A 19,678-nucleotide genomic window follows, 5' to 3' on the forward strand; every position below is an offset into this window, starting at 1 on the left:
AAACTAACCAAGAGAGATTCCCAATAGAAGAGCATATTGCCAATTATACTTCAGTTTACATAAATAAATAAATAAATAAATAAATAAATAAGCACATTAATCTGGTACCATATATAAGTGTAAGATCTGAAAGACTTTATACTAAATTGCCACTGAGCATCTTCAAAGATGCACAGATTGGTTTTCTTTAGCATAACTTATTTTAAGTTAGAAAACCTCATGTTCCATTTAAAATATGATAAACATAATGTAGCCTGTGTATTTTCCATTTTTATAGCTTAAAAGGGTTCCAAGTATCTATAACACTTACCAATACGGAACACCTTATTTTCATGCCACAGCCTAATTACTCTGAAAATTTCCCAACTCAGAGTTTCAGTGCTGCTTTCTTAAAAAAACAAAACAAAACAAACACCACAAAACTCTTATAGCAACTCTTTGCCTAAATCACCTTATATACAAAAAAAATGAAAATTATTTTGTATTTTCAAATGATTAGAATAGACCACCTTTATATTGAATAGCCAAGGCTTCATAGCATCAACTTCAGCCTGCCCTTTGCTGAGGTCATAGACGGCGAGGTACAGTGACCGCGGGGTCATGAAGTGCGGATGCGTGCTGTAGAATTCCTCCCGGCCTAAACAGAGATTGGAGACTCTTCGTTAGCCTTCCTTTTTTCAAAACAATTTTTTAGATGATACTATATATATTTAGCATACAAAAAAAAAAAGAGAAAGAGTGAGAGAACAATCAATGATGTTTAAAAGACTATAACTGAGTTTTTACTAGAGATTGAGAACTTCTGGTTGAAGTGCTAGCTATGAACCCTGAACTCATACAGTTTCTTTCTTTTCTTTTTTTTAATTCCTTTATTGATTAGGTATCACATATTTGTCCTCATTCTCCATTCCCATCCCAAAACCCTAGTTGCTGCAGGTTGCCCAGGACCAAACCAGAGAGGGTCAGACCTGCATTACTACCATTTGTCCACCTTCCAGAACAGAAATATCATTGCTGACATGTACACATAAGGAACTGTTTGACATTGAAATGGGAACCCACCTACACTTTCTAACATTGCCTTCCATACACTTCTCCCTTCTGGTGGCAAGGGTAATACTGGGAGAGGTAAATTCCGTAGGATTCACAGGTCTCTTTGCAGTATTGGAACAGAAAACTCAGTTTTTAAATCCAAATTCTAAGTAAAAGATAAATATGATTTTAAAATTCTAGCAAAATAAATACCTGCAAAATCCCACACATTTAGAATCAGGTCTTTCTTCTTTTTGCCTCTTATTTGGATGGGCCAGTCATTCACGTCTATGCCAACTGTGGCACTTGGCATCCCAAGATCTGATTTCTTGGTTTTCATTAATTGCTGCAATAAGGTGGTTTTACCACTCCCAGTGTTTCCCACAATCATAAGTTTCATTCGGTTATAAGGCACGGCCTTTTTTAACCGTTGTTGGAGAAACCTGGTATTAGAAAGACAAAAATAAAATAATAAACTGCTTAATAGTATGCTTAAAATATAGGTAAATTCTTGTGCATTGAATTCTTTTAAATATAAGATTTTTAAAATATAGTATGCAAAAAAATGCATAACTTTTATAAGTAAAGTGCACTTGTCTTTTGGTACGCTGTTAATGCATATGTTTTATTATTAATATTAGTATAGTTGATAATGATTGGTAGTATTATCATACACAATGACATGTTACACTACCACCATAAGCAATCAAAATGTGAAAATGTTTGCAATGCCCATTAGAATTCTATACACACACATATTTATTTAAATTAACACAAAATCCTAAAAATTATAAAGTATAAAATTTTAGACAGTCCATGTGACAGAGAGCCAAGTTAGAGTATCCATGAATACTGTTATACTAAACCTGGATAGTGAGATTATATTGGGTACATTATATATGTGTGTGTACCTATATATCCATGGATGGCATATATCATGTATATATTCACATATATCATATATGCATATGAATAATGTACATGGAAGGTCATATTGGTTACATTATAAATTACTATATATAAACTATTATAGTATCAGATATATTGCTATTCCTAATCATCTTAGTAAAAATAATAGAAATGCCATAGGTAGCTAACAAAGCCACCTTTAAATCAATAGATTTTAAACTTCTCTAAGATATAATGGATATATAAAGATACATTTTAAGTATATTAAAATGTTGCCACAGTTTAAAATTAGAGAAGGAAACTAAATCATAACTGAATTTTAGAGATCATTGATGGGTCCATTCTCATAACTAACAGGAATCTGACCAACAGTCCTGGTGATCTGACCAACAGGCCAGATAACTCTTCTTGGTTTCTTTGACACTTGAGCAAATAAGATCTGAAAGATCATATCTCTACCTGCTATTACTGAAGTCAGTCATTTTCTCACATGCAAATAAAGTTCTGTTTTCATCACCAATAAACAAGAAAAGCAATGGTCCAGTGACCACTAACTATTCAGAATTCACCACTCTTTGAAAAAACTCATTCTTTGAAAAAGCAAAAGATGTCTACAATTTCTAAACTATTCCAGGTCTTTGTCTTTTCTAAAATGTAAAACAAGTTTAAAAAGATCTACTTATACAGTGACTCTATAATATGAAATAATACACTGAAAAGTAGTTCCACTAAATGTTTCATAATAATTACACCAATTTTCATATGAACATCTTTTCCAGTTTCAGGAGGGAAAAATTATGAGATATAATTATTTAAAATCAGGGGTCGTCATGTTTAGCATAGCAGGCAACAAACTCTTTCCTTTCAAATTGCACCAAGCTCAGGACAGAAATTATTCTTCATAAAAATTTAAATATAAATTGAAGAAAATTTAAGCAGGAGATAATTAGGTAAATACAGTTCACTGGTAATTCAAACACTATAAATGCCAGGCTTTGTGCCAACTATCAGACAGTGAGTAAATACAGCCATCGTCCCAGTGTTAATGGCTATTATAGTCAGGAACACAATGAGAGGTGATAAATGAGCTGAAACCTGTAAGATAAATATAGATATAAGTAATTTTGTGAAAACGGAAATAAATAAGTATATAAGTAGGTAACAATGAGACTAATATGCTTAAAATGTAACAAGGAGTGAGATAAAGTCTATCATCAAAAATATTGACATTTGTAAAGTGTAAGCATCAGAAACAGTGATACCTGAGTAGTTTCAGTGATTTCAAATATGATCAAGGTCAATAAGCAAAAGCAAAGTTAGTAATTTTTTATTATTTAAGAAACTATAATGCTTTAAGATAAAATAGACATATAACTAGCTGCTATCTGAAATGAAGCTTAAGAAGCTTATAGCCTGGCCAGTGTGGCTCAGTAGTCACTGGTTCAATTCCCAGTGAGGGCACATGCTCAAGGTTATGGGCTCAATCCCCAGGAGGGGGTGTGCAGGAGGCAGTTGGTCAATGATATTTCTCTGGCATTGATATTTCTATCCCTCTATCCTCTCTCTCTCTAAAAATCAATAAAGACATAAAAAAAGAAGTTATTACATTCTGCTGTATTTCTTTATATATATATATTAGAGGCCTGGTGCACAAAATTTGTGCATAGTGCAGGTCCCCTCAGCCCAGCCTGCACCCTCTCCAATCTGGGACCCCTCAGGAGATGTCTGACACTGACATATAGATATATAGATATATAGATATATAGATATATAGATATATAGATATGTAGATATGTAGATATATAGATATATCTACCTAAGCAACTGTTAGACCAGTAGCTATGACACACACTGACCATTAGGGGGCAGACGCTCAATACATAGGCATGGGAACAAGGAACAGACTGATGAATCTCAGAGGAAGGGGGGCGGGGGAGGGCAGGAAGAGATTAACCAAAGATCTTATATGTATACTAGAAGCCCAGTGCACAGATTTGTGCACCAGTGGTATCCCTGGGCCTGGCCTGTGGGGATCAGGTCAAAACAGGCAGTCTAACATCCCCTGAGAGGTCCTGATTGTGAGAGGGTGCAGGCCAGGCCAAGGAACCCCACCAGTGTATGAATCCATGCACTGGGCCTCTAGTTCATTATATAAAAGACAAACGACACACACAGCAACTTAATGTTAAATAGTACTATACATTTTTTTTTTCTTATTTTGTAATTCTATATCCCTCGAAGTCACAGAGAAATCTGAAACACACTTAACAGAAACAAATGGAAATAAAATGATCTAACCTTATGATGTCTTTGGCTTTACATCCTATATGTTTAAAATCAAAATTAAGACGCAGTTCATCCAAAGGAAGATCCCATATTTTGCTCAATTTCCCCATTTCATTGGGAAAGGATCTCAGTTCCAAGTTGTAGCTAACATCAAGAGATGTCAGGTTTTCAAGACAGCCAATCTCTGGAGGAATCTTAATGAAATAAAAAAAGGACAAAGTCTGTGGGTGGGAAGGAAGATGTGTGTTGCCAAGGAGCAAGATGCTGACAGGGAACCAGAGAGGACCAGAGGTCCCATCAGCGACATGCACAACCTTTCAACAGAGTTCAAAAACCTTCCAAATGCTTGTCACAGCTTTCACTATGAATATTTGAAGAGATAAATGTAAGGGACTTACCCAACACTATGTCACATATTTATAATCTTTGAAAACCCATGCTCCCTTGGTAACATATGTCATCTCTTCATAATACTGAAAACAAATTTCTTTCTAAATCCAGTCATCTGTTCCCTCACACTGTTTGTTCTTCATTAAAACTATAAAGATCTGGTCATCACAAGCTTATATACAACTTAATGCTATTAAAATACAACTAAATGTTTATACTTTAGGTTGCATGTTAATTGGAATTTGCTTTTTCCATTCCAAATTTTTAAGTAGTACTCATTACTTTTTTTATTTTTTTAATATTTTTTTATTGATTTCAGAGAGGAAGAGAGAGGGGGAGAGAGATAGAAACATCAATAATGAGAGAGAGTCATTGAGAGCCTCGGCATGTCCCTGCCCCCCACTTGGGGAATCAAGCCTGCAACCCAGGCATATGCTCTTGACCAGAATTGAACCTGGGACCCTTCAGTCCACAGGCCAATGATCTATCCACTTAGCCAAACTGGCTAGGGCTCATTACTTTTAAAATAAAATAAATAAAAAAAACATTAATTTTCTGGCAAAAATCAGGTATCAAAAAATATTCACAGTTATTCTAAACATCACTGTTATAGACAATTAATTATTTTTACCTTTTGAATTTGCCCCCCAAACAAGTTGTTTGTTTTTTTCTGAGATGAATGGATAATCAGATTTGTAACAGAGGCAGTAGAGTAAAGCAAAGGACATTGGCCCACTCGGATGAGGGGTAGTCTGATAAAGGGATGCAGGAATTTAACAATGTAAGTAAGAAAGTCAGGGGAGAAACACAGCTGTATGTGGCCCGGTATCAACGTTATAAGTGCAGAGTATCTGAGAGTCTGTAACAGATCAGTGATTTCCTGGTTAAATGACACACATAAAGCATTACACATACCACATTCATAGTTAAATAGACATATTTCTGTAATTAAAAAAGCAAAGCACAAAAAGTGGTCTTTTATGGAAATTAAGCATTCTTCACATACCAATTTATCTCAGGGTAGGTTTAGATCTTATTCAAAAAGTTGGAAATACAAAATGTCAGCTTTTAAAATGAAAATCTCTGATGATGCAAATTACGCAAGCCTATTTTCAAATGGCAGTTAACTTTAAGCAAATAAAGATGACCCCTTACCTCTTTCAGTTTATTATGAGAAAGATGTAGTTTCTCTACTCTGGACCATGCATGTGCTTTTTCGCTCAAGTCCAAGATGCTGATCTGATTATGGCTAAACAAGAGTTCCCTTAAGTTCAGCGATTTCCAGTGGGCAGGACTTGGTAGGTGTTTAATTTTGTTGCTGCTCATGTCTAATGATCGCAAGCTGAAACAATACAGTGTCGAGATAAAAACCAAGTGAGTGTTCCCAAAATACATAAAATTATATCACCAGTAATTTTCACTAGAGAATAAGAACTATAAAACTAACATTTATATAGAAGGATGCATGTGTGGTGCTTTGGGGTAGGCACAGATGGGCTAGAAAGGAGGCCTTCTCACTAGAAACATTTACATGAATAAGAACCACTAAAAGCAAAATGGAGGCCTAACTTTCCTCCTCCAGAAACATAAAAATGTCAATCTCAGAATGAGTGTTTTACAAATGTTTATGGCACATGAGAAATCATCATTAATAAATGCAAAAATAGTCATTAAAATTCCTGCTTCTGGTCAAATAAAGGAATTACAAATAAATATATCCCCTCCCACCCCCAATCTCTTTTCAATTTCACTCATTGCTAGGAGGATTCTTCAGAAGTTGGATCCTAGAGCTCATTAATACTGTGCACTCTTCCACCAGCCTGTCTCAGGGGGATACACAGCCGTTCCCTAACACTGAGCATGATGCCTGGCATGGTTCAAGTGACAGCCGGTGTCATCTCATTTGATTATAATAATGTGAACTATACAGTAAATAATCTTCAATTGTTACTACACAATAGCACACCAATTAATATAAAAGTTTAAAACTCCAAGTAACAACTTTGGCCTTTTGTCTAGTGAATGTCAAACATTCATAGATTTAAACAGTAAGCTAAGTAGGTTTAGAAATCAATTTCATTTTGTATGCCTAAATCAAAACCTTGTTTCTGAAGGTTCTGTTCCAGCTCGTGTGGCTTTAAAATTAAAATAATAAACTTACTGTGGAAGATTTAAAATTGCTTCTGGAACACATGTAAATCTGTTTTGAGATAACTTGATGATTGTCATAGAAGATGGTAAAAAAGGCATTGCGGCTAAAAGAAAATAAAAATGAGGTAACAGGCATTTAAATCATTTTAACTAGATTTCTATTGGATTCTACAAGAACAGCTACCAATGACCTGTCATTTAATTTAATTTTAATTTTTTAAAAATCTACTTTTAAAAAATGATGACATCCTTAATACTACCACTAAACATTAAAATAGTACACCATACATATACAAATCTAATATAAAAGCTAAACAACTATCTAAATATAATTAATCTGTTTAACATCTAAGAACATAAAAATTATTTGAATATCTATTTCAAATTATGTTTGATATTTTGTAAAATATATCATAGATTAATTCAAATTACTCTTAAATAACTAACAAAATACTTTAGAATACTAATATACAACATAATATATAAAAATAAAAATTCTTCATAGTACCATATCATAAAGAGTTTTCTATAGAATAATAATGGATGTTACTTAATAAAGGTATTCTTTGATCATGTGATCTTAAGAGATTGGGGAAACTTTAGGTAAAATAAAATTAAGTATCTCAGAGTTCTCAATATCCTGGCATATGTTATGAATTCCCAAGAAGGAAATATAGTATGAGGATCTCCAAGAAATGAAATTCTGTGGGACACAATATTGGAAACTGAGCAAATCATTCACCTTCTTTTGTCATCTGCCAAATAGTACAGCTAGACCAGATGATATCTGAGATTCTTCAGAAATATAAAAACTTATGGTTCCATGAAAGCAACTTCAGAAATTATTTCTCAGCATTTTCGAGATTAAAAATATGGGTTATGCTTTATCTAGAAAATCTTCAAGGGCCCAAAAGTTCCAGGACATGGCTAGATGCTGTCTTCCTGAAAGATGCACTATGCTACACCTCACCTGTTGCCCCAAAGTATAGAAATTATTCTCCACTTAAGAATTAAAGAGTCTTGAGGTTCAGATGCTGTATGGAAAACACTCTTATAAAACCAAAGAACTAAATGAAACTTCATTTCCCATGAGGTTATTTTCAATGGTCTGTGGTCCCACTCAGGGATGACCTAACTAGGGCATCCTCCCACAGATAAGACAACTTCTAAAACTATTCAAGTTGTGTAGTGAAAAGTAAATCGATTTTTGAACTTAGGTGATTTCATAGCTAGTTCATTTTCTGCCCCTGACATGGCACATAAAAATCTCAGTGCTTCAATTCCCTCAATTGGTCACGCAGAGATCATACCTGTCCTATTCCATAGGGTTTTTTTTTTGTGTGTGTGTGTAAAATTCAGAGGAGAAAACCTATTGACTGGAACCAAGCCTCAGAGTCCTTGCAAGTGCTCTTTTTTCCTGATCCAACTTAAACACCACACTTCCCTGCCTCCACAGTCTGCATCATATGTGCTTGAGGTACCCTCATAGCAACTGGGACATTTTCCTCACACCACTTAGCACAATACACAATTACCGTATTTTCTGGCATATAAGACGACCCCCTAGTTTTACAGTTAAGACATAGGTTTAGGCCTATATTCGCTGTATAAGACTACCCCCCACTTCCGAGGCAACACCAGTTCTTTTTTTAATAGACCGCCTCTCTGACTCTGGCCAATCTGAGCAGGCTTTTTACTAGAACAGTGTACATGTTCTGTACCCGAAGCTACACTGTGTTCTGGTAAAAAGCCTGCTCAGATTGGCCAGAGTCAGAGAGGCGGTCTATTAAAAAAAGAACTGGTGTTGCCTCGGAAGTTGGGGGTAGTCTTATACAGCGAATATATGCCCAAACCTATGTTTTAACTGTAAAATTAGGGGGTCGTCTTATACTCCGGAAAATACGGTACATTGAGTTGGGCCATAAGACAACTTCTAAAACTATTCAAGTTGTGTAGTGAAAAGTAAATCGATTTTTGAACTGTCTTTGGAAGTTAAGTACATGTTCCTTAAGGACAGAGACTATCGCCAATTTCAGGCTCCTGATAGGAACATGATCAATATTAGAAGAGGGTAGAAGGGAGAAAAAAAGAAAATACTATACACAATTAGCATGTTTTTTTTCCATTATTCGTTTCTGATATTCTGACAAATTAGCATATTTGAAAATAAGTGGTCAAACTGTACTCTGCTATTAAAAGTTATTAAAAATTATTTTACTAAAAACAATTTCACTGCGTCAGATATAGAACAGTCACATTGGCGGCAAGGTGCACGTAGCCTCCATTAGGAAAGATAAAATATGAGGAGTTTCTGTTTATGGTTATAAAAGCACTTTCCCTTAAAATTATAATTCTCAGATAGGCTGCAAATGAACCCAAGTCCCTGTTATCTCACAGGCTTAGGGTATTCCACAAAGAGTATTCCATGACTTGTAACAAAAGTAGTGGTCATATTATGTATTATTGTAATATCTTGCACAAAACAAGAACTGAATAAATGTACATTAACTTTACTAATTTGAAAACTGTTGAATGATTAATTTTATTTTGTGAAAGAAACAATAGTACTAATGATACTTATACTCCAAAAGTTTCTGGAGAAGCTCGGTAGGAACTCAGGATCCCTGTTTTACCCAGCTCAGACAGCCATAGGAGTCTTTAGTTTAGTAGACTGAAAGGATCCACGACATAGTGACTATTTATAGCCCAGGATATTGTCATTTTGATCTATGCCAATACTAACCTGATAAAATTATTTTTAATTTATAAAAATTTAACATTAAAATTTTAAACTTCCTTTTTAATTTAAAAAGTAGACTTGTTTTTAAGCAGCTTTATATTTACAGAAAATTTGAGTGGAAAGTACCAAATTTTCCATGGATCCCTTCTCTCTTCACGACCACCACCCATAAACACACTCCCCCCGCCCTTCTATGAATAACCTGCATAGTTTGGTATATGTTATAATTGATGTCAATATTAATGCCTTGTCATTAAAATCCATAGTTGACAACAGAGTATTCTCTTTGCGTTATCCATTCTATGTGTCCTGACAAATGTATTATGACTTGTATCCATGTAACAGTAGCACATGGAATAGCTCCACTGTCCCAAATCCTCCTTTCCCCCAGCCATTCATCCCTCTCTTCCTCACTCCAACCCCTGGCACCCACTAATTGTTTCAATGCCTTTTCCAATGTCTTTTAGTTGGAATTATACAGTCTGTAGCCCTTTCAGCTTGACTTCTTTCACTTAGCAACATGCATTTAAGTTTCCTTCCAGGGTCCTTGGCTAGACTCCCCATTTCAGTATACTTGGCAATACAATTCATTTTTATTACCAACCTGCTAGCTTTATATTTGAATCTCCACCATCCTATTTGAGCTAATAACAATACCATTAAATACCCACCAAAAATGTCCATATATGACTCATCCTGTAATAGTCAAAAGCACTGATAAAGAGAAGGATCACACAGAACACTTACCAAGAGAGTTCATTCTGGCGTTGAAATTCTCCACTTTAGGACAAGCCTCAAAAAAGTCCTCTGACAGGGATGAAATGTGGTTTTTACTAAGATTTAAAATCTTCAGCTCCTTCAGGCTTAGGGGGGTACACATTCCTGATATTTTATTTCTAGTCACAAGAGATAAAATGAGGGTTAAATTGCATGACTCCCTACGTTTTAAAGCCGTGGTCGGCAAACTGTGGCTCGTGAGCCACATGCGGCTCTTTGGCCCCTTGAGTGTGGCTCTTCCACAAAATACCATGGCCTAGGCGAGTCTGTTTTGTAGAAGTGGTGTTAGAAATTTAAGTTTAAAAAATGTGGCTCTCAAAAGACATTTCAATGACTGTACTGTTGATATTTGGCTCTGTTAATTAATGAGTTTGCCGACCACTGCTTTAAAGAAAAATAAAAAACAATTTGACTTCAAAGAATAGCATCAATCAGATTTAGCAACTTTAAAATTAGTTGTGAACATGTAAGTCCATTGATGCAAGCTGTAATATCAGTTGCCTCCATGTTTTAGCATGTTACCATTTAAAATTCATTGCGGTTGAAATAATGCCAGCGTATTTTGTCAACCTTACACAACTTCCCCGCAAGGCGACACTTTTGTCTCTAATGAGGCCTTCTTACCCTTCTAAAGTCAGCAGCTCCAGTTTTTCTGCCACACTGCCAAGGTTCTCGGGAACAGAAGACAGCTGGTTATATGACAGGTTGAACTGTTTCAAGGTCGGACACTTCACTGCAGGATCCAACACTACCGAGGGCTTGATGTCATTTCGAGAGACATCGAGGTTGGCAATACAGTTCATTTTCAACAAGTAGGAGGGAAACGCCGTGAACTTATTACTGTGCAAGTCCAAGTGCGTCACACACTTCAGCACCTGGAAAGACAGTATTTTAAAATTCCAAAATAAACCACCTGAGAAACTTAAATTTAGCTAATATTTCTTGCCTCCCATAACTCCGATAACTAGAACCATGAAGAATTTTCTGAAACTTGAAAACACAACTCACAAGAGAGCTTTAGTATACTGACTGGCCCAGCTTTCTCTGTTCCAAAATGGGTAAAGAACCAGGGGAAATGTGGCAGGTAGGTATTCAAAAGCAAGCTCACAAAAATAAAGTTTAGTATTTAACACAGATTTATTCCTTCAACAAGTAAAAATGGAAGCAGAATAGGCCTCAAAAATATTTAAACTAATGATTTCATGAATAAGTAGTACAACATAATCCTAGGAATACAGTTTTTTAAATGCTTGCTTTTGGAAATTGTTATACATTTTAATATAAATAAGATTTAACCATAAAATTAGTCACTGTACATAATGCATATTTTATTTAGAACTTCTTTTTAGGGAACTTTTTGTTTCAAATCTCCATTTTTATTTTTAAGGAATTTCTAATCCTACTCTCACAATAGCAAACCTTCTATTTACATAGTATGTCATTTTTTTTAATATTTGGTATGGATTATTGTCAAAGGGCTAAATTACCAAAAACAATCACTTCTCTGTGCTCTTCTTTACATAGCAACATAGTTATCTTCACTTGGAATTCTCAAGAGTTTGACATGATCATAAAGGCTTATTAATGGATCTTTGCCGCAGAAGTTGTTTCAAAATTTCTGCATTGTTTCAGATCCAACCAGATTATTCAGAAGGAAAGATTTTAAAATTATTTATTCCCAAGGTTTAAGTAGGAAATATTTTTATAAGAAAAAGTTAGGCAGGCACAAAAACTGCCACCTATGGGTGTCAATTTGAAATTTCCTTCAGAGAAGGTTCTGAGCTGGTCCTGCTTTCCAGTGCCTTACTGTAGCTCATTAAGAGAACTTTGCCATGTTCTCTTCAAATTCCCTCTTTTTAAGGTAGGCTGAATTCTAGTTTTCTTTCCTTATTCTTTAGCAAATAATTATTTTTAAGTTACCTATAAATTTAAAACAATAAATGCTTTTGTAGTAGTTTAGTCTCCGTGTTTGGCAGATGAGGAAATGAAAGACTTAGAGCAGTCAGAGTAACACGTTCTTATAATGCCACAGTTGGAAGCTGAGCCAGAGCCAGTGCCACCCAAAACAGGTCTGAGTCTAGTCTACCAAGTTTAAGCAGTGTGAACCGCCTTACAACAATTAAATAACCAAAGGCATAACCAACATCTAGCCTTGAGAGACTTTAACATGTACCACGAATCTTTAGGACAGGACCCTGTGAATTCCTTTTTAACCACCTCCCCATTTCCACTGCCTGCCCGCCAAGATGTTTGGGACCACCCAGACTAAGATATTTGTGTGAAACCCAGAAGACTGGGGAAATTATTGTCCAGTGACACAAAAGTAGAACCTTCTTTTTAAAGATTTAACCATGCACATTAAATGTAAATGCAAAAGCTCTTCCAACATGCTGAGAGTGAGGAAGACAGGTGAACTTTACTTCACTTAGCCGCCGTGGGAAGACAGTGAGTGCATTCTGGTGAAGCTCCAGCCTCTCCAGGTGCTCCAGATGGCCACTGATGCAGCTCTTCTGGCTCAGGGCATCAATGTCTCTGAGCTCGTTGGCTGAAAGATCTAGCGATGTAATATGTTCCCTCTCAGAAGCCAGGGAAGAAGCACTCTCCGAATGCCTCATGTGGGATGGAAGTTTCGATGACCCTTTTGTCAAAAACAGATAAGCAATGGGAATATAAGTGGGTGATTTAGCTGGGCAAATGTCTATTGATCATCTAATCGTGTAAGCTCTCTTCATGGCACTGGAAATGCAGTAAAAAAACCAACTATGGAAACCAAATCAGTGCCAGAGATGGAGAGTAAATAATAAATATTTAATCAAGCAGTCTTAGTGGTGTAAAAACACAACAGACCTGGAGAAAGGGGTGAAGAGGGCATTATTGGTGAGGTCATTATTTACATTTCAGAAAGACAGTAGAAAAAAATAAGTGTCCTGTATATACTATATAAATGGTAAATTTGTAAATCTATTATAACTTGAAGGTTATTAAGATGAAATGGGCACTAAGAAATTTGGGGGGGGGGAAACAGAAGAAATTTAACAAATATTATATTCTGCTCAACATATCAACTTAGTTATGATGACTTTCAAATACTTACTGAATGAATCATCTGAAGACAATATTTTTCTTTTTCGCTTCAGTAAGTCTTCTTGATCAAAAATGGGTCCCTATTAAACAAATAGACATTTACTATACAGTCACTGTCATTTTTTTTTTTTTCTTCACTATCATTTTTTAAGAGCAAAGAGAACATTTCCTATCTGGTTTCCTTATGAATCACTGTAAGATTTCTATCTAAAGTATTCATGGGATCAGTGACACCGTAAGACAGAGAGAGACCTAACATGGGCACATGGACATGGAGCTCTGAAAAGAGAAAGAAGATAAAATCACAATGAAGTACACTTAGTACACAGAGGTGGGGCCAAACCAGGATTACACTGTGAATATGTGAAAACAAAGTTCATTCTTGTATTATTACTTATTCACTAGAGGCCCGATGCATGAAAATTCATGCAAGAGTAGGCCTTCCTTCCTCTGGCTGCCGACACCAGCTTCCCTCCACCACCTGAGACCTGGGCTGCCAGGCCCCGGGCTTCCCTCCTCCAGCCACCAGCAGGCACCCAAGACCCAGGCTGCTTCACTCCTCCAGCCGCCCACGGGCTTCCGGGACCCAGGCTGGCTTCCCTTTGACCACCTGTGGGCACCTGGGATCTAGGCTGGCTTTGTCAGGAAGGACATCCGGAATGACATCCAGAAGACATGTGGTCTAATTAGCATATTACCCCTTTATTATTATAGATTATTGTATAATTTTCCATATGAACAACTGTAACCTACTTTTTTTTTGTCCCCATCCTGTATATGCCCCAAACATGCTAAAAAATCTACAAGTGTAAGTTAAAAATTAAAAATATGTAAATGTATATATACTTATTTTCTGATATAAAGTTCTCATACATCAGGAAATTTCTGCACCAATAGCTCCTAGCTTTTTTTTTTTTTTTTTTTTTTTATCAATAGCTCAATTATCAAGAGAATGTCAGTAACAAAACACACAACATAATCACAATTTAACTTACCAATGAATCGGAATGCTTCTGCAAATTTGGTGAGCAACAACGTTGCAAGGCAGGATCTCGGTAAAATTCTCCCACACTAATAGAACTTGAATTCTTTTTCATAAGAAATGAACCTTCACTTCCTATTTTTAAATGATAAATAAAGGCAAATAGAAAATGTTTACTCAATCATAAAATACTAATATCACATTCGATCATACGAGATTAAACATATTTTCATTAATAGAAATTGCCTAATTTTTGTTGTAACATCTTTAAAACAAAAATAATAAACTATGTTGGTTTTTCATTTTCAAAATTCAGTTACACTTTTCTTCATCCATAAATATTTACTGAATGGTTGTCATAGACTAGACACTGAGTAAGTGTTGGATAGAGATAAACTGGAAAAATAATCCAGACCTCCTGAGCTCTTACAGTAGAAAAGAGCCAAGTAAAAAAAAAAAGTAGTTACATACAACAATAGTAAGTATGTGCATGTGCAGCAAGCATAGAAAGTTATGTACAAATATGATCAAAATTATTCTTTTTTGTTTCTCTAAATTTTCTTAGAAAATTTTCAAATATTGTTTTAAATACTGAAACCACACTTGAAATTATTTAATATTCAGCAATCTTGAATACATTTCCTTTTAAATTTCATATTTTATGGTTTCATATGTAAAATAACATAAAATAAACACATTGTATTTGGTTAGCAATACTGTTTTGAGAGAGAAGAGATGAAAACTATTTTTAAATTATGAATTTAAAAAATAAAGATCAATAAGTAAATCATATTATTAATGATATGTAATCTGAAGGCATTATAGAAAATTATGAAATTAAATTACACTACTCTATCTTAGAAGCATAATTTTAAGTGTCAGAAAATTATATAAAATCTATATATTCAGAAATCAACTTGATAATATTCTATATAAATTGTAAAACTTATGCAATACTTCCTACTTGATTAATAAGGATTTTGTCTCAATTCCCATTTTTCAATGTCAGTGTGTAAGGGTTTTAACACACACAGGGAATTAATTTTTCATAATAAATACCTTCGCTATCTAGGTCATCACTTTGGCCAAACACACTGTCCACATAGGACTCGGGAATGAAGGTCCATTGGTCAAATTTATCCAGAATTTGCTCAGAAAAACTCCCATCGCTGCCTGAGGCTGTGCCCTCTGCCACAGCACTTTTCATCTGGTATCTGAGGACCATTCTTGCTAGGATAGATCCTATATCTAAAAGTAAAAAAGATACGGCAGCAACTTAGACATCAACAATTAAACAAGCCTAAACATATACCATACCGAAGTTCCTTATATTTTCTCATATTTATAGAAAAGTGTTTATGCCTACTCCCAGAGGCACTTTACAATTGTGATATTACAGGAAGTCAATCTTAATTTAAAAAAATAAAAATCACAGAAATTTATGCAAAGCTTTGGTGTAGATGACAGAACTGAATATGTATGAAACTCACTTAACCTTAGAAAGGGCCTGGGCTGTGAAGCCAGGCAAGCCTGGGTCCAAGTCATAGTAAGGCCACCTGTGAATTATATGACCTCCCTACATGTCAGTGTGTTCACTGCGGAAGTGAAGATGACAATATATACAACATAGGGTTATCGAAAAGATGAAATGATGCATATAAAATGTTTAACATAAATGCCTAGGTTACAGAATATGCTCAATGAATGATATTCTTATTTTTTACAAACTATTTGCTAAGTATTTCATTCTATTGGGGAATTATGTGGAATTTCAAAGTTGACAACCTTATTAGTTGGCAGGGTCCTCATTGTCTACATAAAGCCCGGAAAATTTTTTCCAATATGTATGTGACTCAGTTTGATAGTACATGAAAAAATGTTTTAAAGCTATGAGTCCAAAATGTTCTTTACTCAGACAAGCTGCCAATGAAATCATGCTCTATCCTCCAATCAAGTAACATTTGAATAGTTCCTTTTGAGAAATACAATTCTCCCCTAAATTTTCGCTGTTATAAACAAAACTTTAATGTGCATCCTTATACATGCATTTTTTTTTTATGTACAATGAGGATTTTTATATCACAGATTCCTATTAGTACATTGCTGGGTAAAAATTCTAATGAATATTAGGATTATCCTCAAATTGTCCTCAAAACAGGGTTCAGGGGAAGGGGAGGTCAGGTAGGAGGACCATCCCACCCAGACTTCACGGGGGCAGAAATGTTTTCTTATAAAAAGTGGCATGGTGCTGAGGCAGGAAGAATAAAGAGTTGGCCAGGTGAAAGAGCAGGTAAGGGAGATAGGGAGAGACAGTAACATTGAGAAAAGCCTGGAAGAGTATATGAAGCATTTAAGAAGCTGAGAGAAATTCAGCCAGATGGGGTCTTCTAGGTCCCACCAGGAAGTTGGAGACCTTGACTGTGCAGAAGCACCAACATGCATGGATGGATACTTCAGTAGAATACTTCCTTTCTCTGGGAAGAAGAGGAACAGACTGTTGGACTGATGAGGTGAACAGGGTTTTGTCTGCTGAGTGTGTCAGAAAATGACAGTAGAGAGAACATGTTATGAACTATAAAGTCCTTAAAGTGAAGAGTCAGAGAGTACCACCATTGCGGGGAGGGGAGTGGGTATAGGGGTAAGGTCAGAGAAAAAGAGGTGGCAGTTCAAGCTTTAAAATACTCTAATACTTTAACATAAAGATAATTTTTTAAAAAGTACTGAAAAAAATAGACTTAGTGTGAGTAAATGAGAGACAGCTAAAAAGACAGAAATGTTAAAGAGGTTCACGATAACTTGTCATTATTATACTTTATATATATATATATAGTATAATAATACTTAATATATATATTAACATATATGTTAACTTAATATATATATTTCAAGTTAATATATATATTAACTTGAAAATATGGAGAGAATATATCCTTAATTAAAATACAAAGTAAGCCAAAGCCGGTTTGGCTCAGTGGATAGAGCGTCTGTCTGTGGATTGAAAGGTCCCAGGTTTGATTCCGGTCAAGGGCATGTACCTTGGTTGTGGGCACATTCCCGCTAGGGGGTGTGCAAGAGGCAGCTGGTCAATGATTCTCTCTCATCGACGTTTCTAGCTCTCTATCTCTCTCCCTTTCTCTCTGTTAAAAATCAATAAAATATATTTTTAAAAATACAAAGTAAATGTTGGAGGAGATCATCAAAGGGACATTACTGCTGGTGGATCCATGAGCTGGACGGGGCAATTGGAGCTCCTCCCCTCTCCCTGTCCTTGGATTTCACATCGTGCCCATCCTTCCCACAGTAGGAGCTGCCCGCAGATGTAGCCTTTGAGAGAGTAGGTGTTGTTGAGATCACCTGGACTGCCTATGTGACTGAAACCAGTTCAGACCTGTACATAACCTTTAAGATTCTGGCAGGTGGGTGTGGAGATTTACTCATCTTGCAGTTGCCCAAGACAAGACTCGTATGTTGCCTGTTTATTAAACCTGCCAGGGATCCATATTGGTGGTCTGCCTCTCTCCTCAGTTTCTCCTTTCCCTCCATGTATGGGGCCAGTGTCAGATGTCAACTGGGAACATCCCAAGGCCATATCATAACACTGGGAAGTACAGAGATGCATTTTCTTGGCAGTCATTACATAGAGTTAGAAGCCTTGCCTAGTTCCAATAATGAACACAATATTGGAACCAATAGTATATTAACTTGAAAAAGAAAGTATATATGTTACCATATACATTTAAATGCATATGTATATGTAAATAAAAGTATAGGGGGAAAATCTACATTTATTACCTATAAGGGATGTTATTTTCTTCCTTATAATTGTTTTCCTATTTTAAAAATAAGTATGAATTACTTTTATAATAAAAATTAAATATATTAAATATAAAAAAAAAAGTCCTGGCTGGTGGGGCTCAGTTGGTTGAAGTGTCGTCTGGTGCATTGAAGGACCTCACATTCGATTCCCAATCAGGGTACACACCGAGTCAGGGTACACACCTGACATCCTTGGTCAGGGCGAGTATGGGAGGCAATGGATCGATGTTTCTCACATCAACATTTTGCCTCTTTCTCTCTCTCTCTCTCTCTCTCTCTCTCTCTCTCTCTCTCTCTCTCTCTCTCTGAAATCAATTAATTTTTTATAAAAGTAAATAAATAAAATATATTAAAAATAAAAGTAACCCCTCAGAAAGACCCCACAGTTTTACACTATCTTTATAAAATATGCATTTACTGGGTCATAAAAACCTAAATATAACATCACTTTCAAGCATTTCATGGCAAGAAAAAGATACCCAAACCCTTACAATATTTTTGGCTTAAGTTGCACTAGTCTAGAAGAAAAACTAAAAGATTAGTGACCAAAAAACAAAACAAAACAAAAAAAACACAACTAAAAATAAGACATACCAAGTATTCCTTTTAATACCTACTTTTTTCTTTTCTTGAATTGCATGTCTTATCTGGAAATAAAGGACCAAGCCAAGAAGGTTCGATTTTCCCGATACCGAATCCGCCGAGGCATATGCTGTTATTGGCCAGATCCAGGCCCAGTCTCTTTAAGAGCAAACTGATGATCTGGCTGTCACCTTTCCCGATGCTGATTGCCAGCGCTTTCCGTACGTCTTGTTCACGCGACCCACTATTCAGTAACAGCTCCACCAGTTTAGGACTGCTTGCTTTTTCACACACCTATTAAGGAAAAAAATATATAAGCTTACTAAAAGCCTGTATCTCTTCCCTTTGGGCCTCTGCTACATTGAAGCTGTTGTAAATTTTTTCCTAGGTACTTAAATATAGATAGAAACTAAATAAAATAAAGCAAAACTCATTTTTTGGAATAGACTAGGAAAATAAATAAGATTAGCACCACCCATATCAGAGTAGCATAAATCGAATAATCTACCACAGTCAGTTATCATGAGAGAGGCAATAGGATACGGAAGCTCACAAACTTGAAGTCACACAAATGTAAGTGAGGCTTACACTTTTGGGGCATCTGTTTCTTCATTGGGAGGCATCTGGCAAACTAGTGCCTTATCACAGTAAATGCTCTCTGCCCCATCTTCGTTTGCAAAAGAATATAAATATTACAATGTTCGTTAATGCCGTGTGCAAAGACAGACATCACTCATTTCTGGTTTTCCTGACTCCTATGGACAAGAATCTGAATTATCACACAAGGATATGCCTGGTCTCTCAGCTTTCTACCTTCCTTTGAATGTAGTATCTTCAGAGCTGTGTTCAGGTGGGTTAGCTTACTAGTGCTCCAAAAACTAGTGTCCACTGTAAGCAGAGAGAAGCCTGCACTGCCTGAAGCACAGCAT

At 35.7% G+C, this 19,678-nt stretch overlaps 1 protein-coding gene across 4 annotated transcripts in view; it reads right to left on the reverse strand.

Moving 5' to 3' along the window:
* Positions 1-19,678, reverse strand: part of LRRK2 (leucine rich repeat kinase 2) — a 120,784-nt gene that overhangs the window by 45,838 nt on the left and 55,268 nt on the right. For all 4 annotated transcript variants that reach the window (XM_084877800.1, XM_084877799.1, XM_084877798.1 and 1 more), the window contains exons 19-30: positions 18,785-19,043; positions 15,411-15,599; positions 14,365-14,486; positions 13,380-13,449; positions 12,706-12,923; positions 10,910-11,160; positions 10,256-10,404; positions 6,779-6,872; positions 5,773-5,959; positions 4,240-4,421; positions 1,246-1,475; positions 510-637 (exon numbers count right to left, since the gene is read on the reverse strand). In XM_084877800.1, coding sequence (XP_084733926.1) covers positions 510-637; positions 1,246-1,475; positions 4,240-4,421; positions 5,773-5,959; positions 6,779-6,872; positions 10,256-10,404; positions 10,910-11,160; positions 12,706-12,923; positions 13,380-13,449; positions 14,365-14,486; positions 15,411-15,599; positions 18,785-19,043 — 2,079 coding nt within the window. The remainder of the gene's footprint in view (positions 1-509; positions 638-1,245; positions 1,476-4,239; positions 4,422-5,772; positions 5,960-6,778; positions 6,873-10,255; positions 10,405-10,909; positions 11,161-12,705; positions 12,924-13,379; positions 13,450-14,364; positions 14,487-15,410; positions 15,600-18,784; positions 19,044-19,678) is intronic.

This window comes from Pipistrellus hanaki, assembly GCF_964339955.1.
Source record: "Pipistrellus hanaki genome assembly, chromosome: 3".
Taxonomy (NCBI): Eukaryota; Metazoa; Chordata; class Mammalia; order Chiroptera; family Vespertilionidae; genus Pipistrellus; species Pipistrellus hanaki.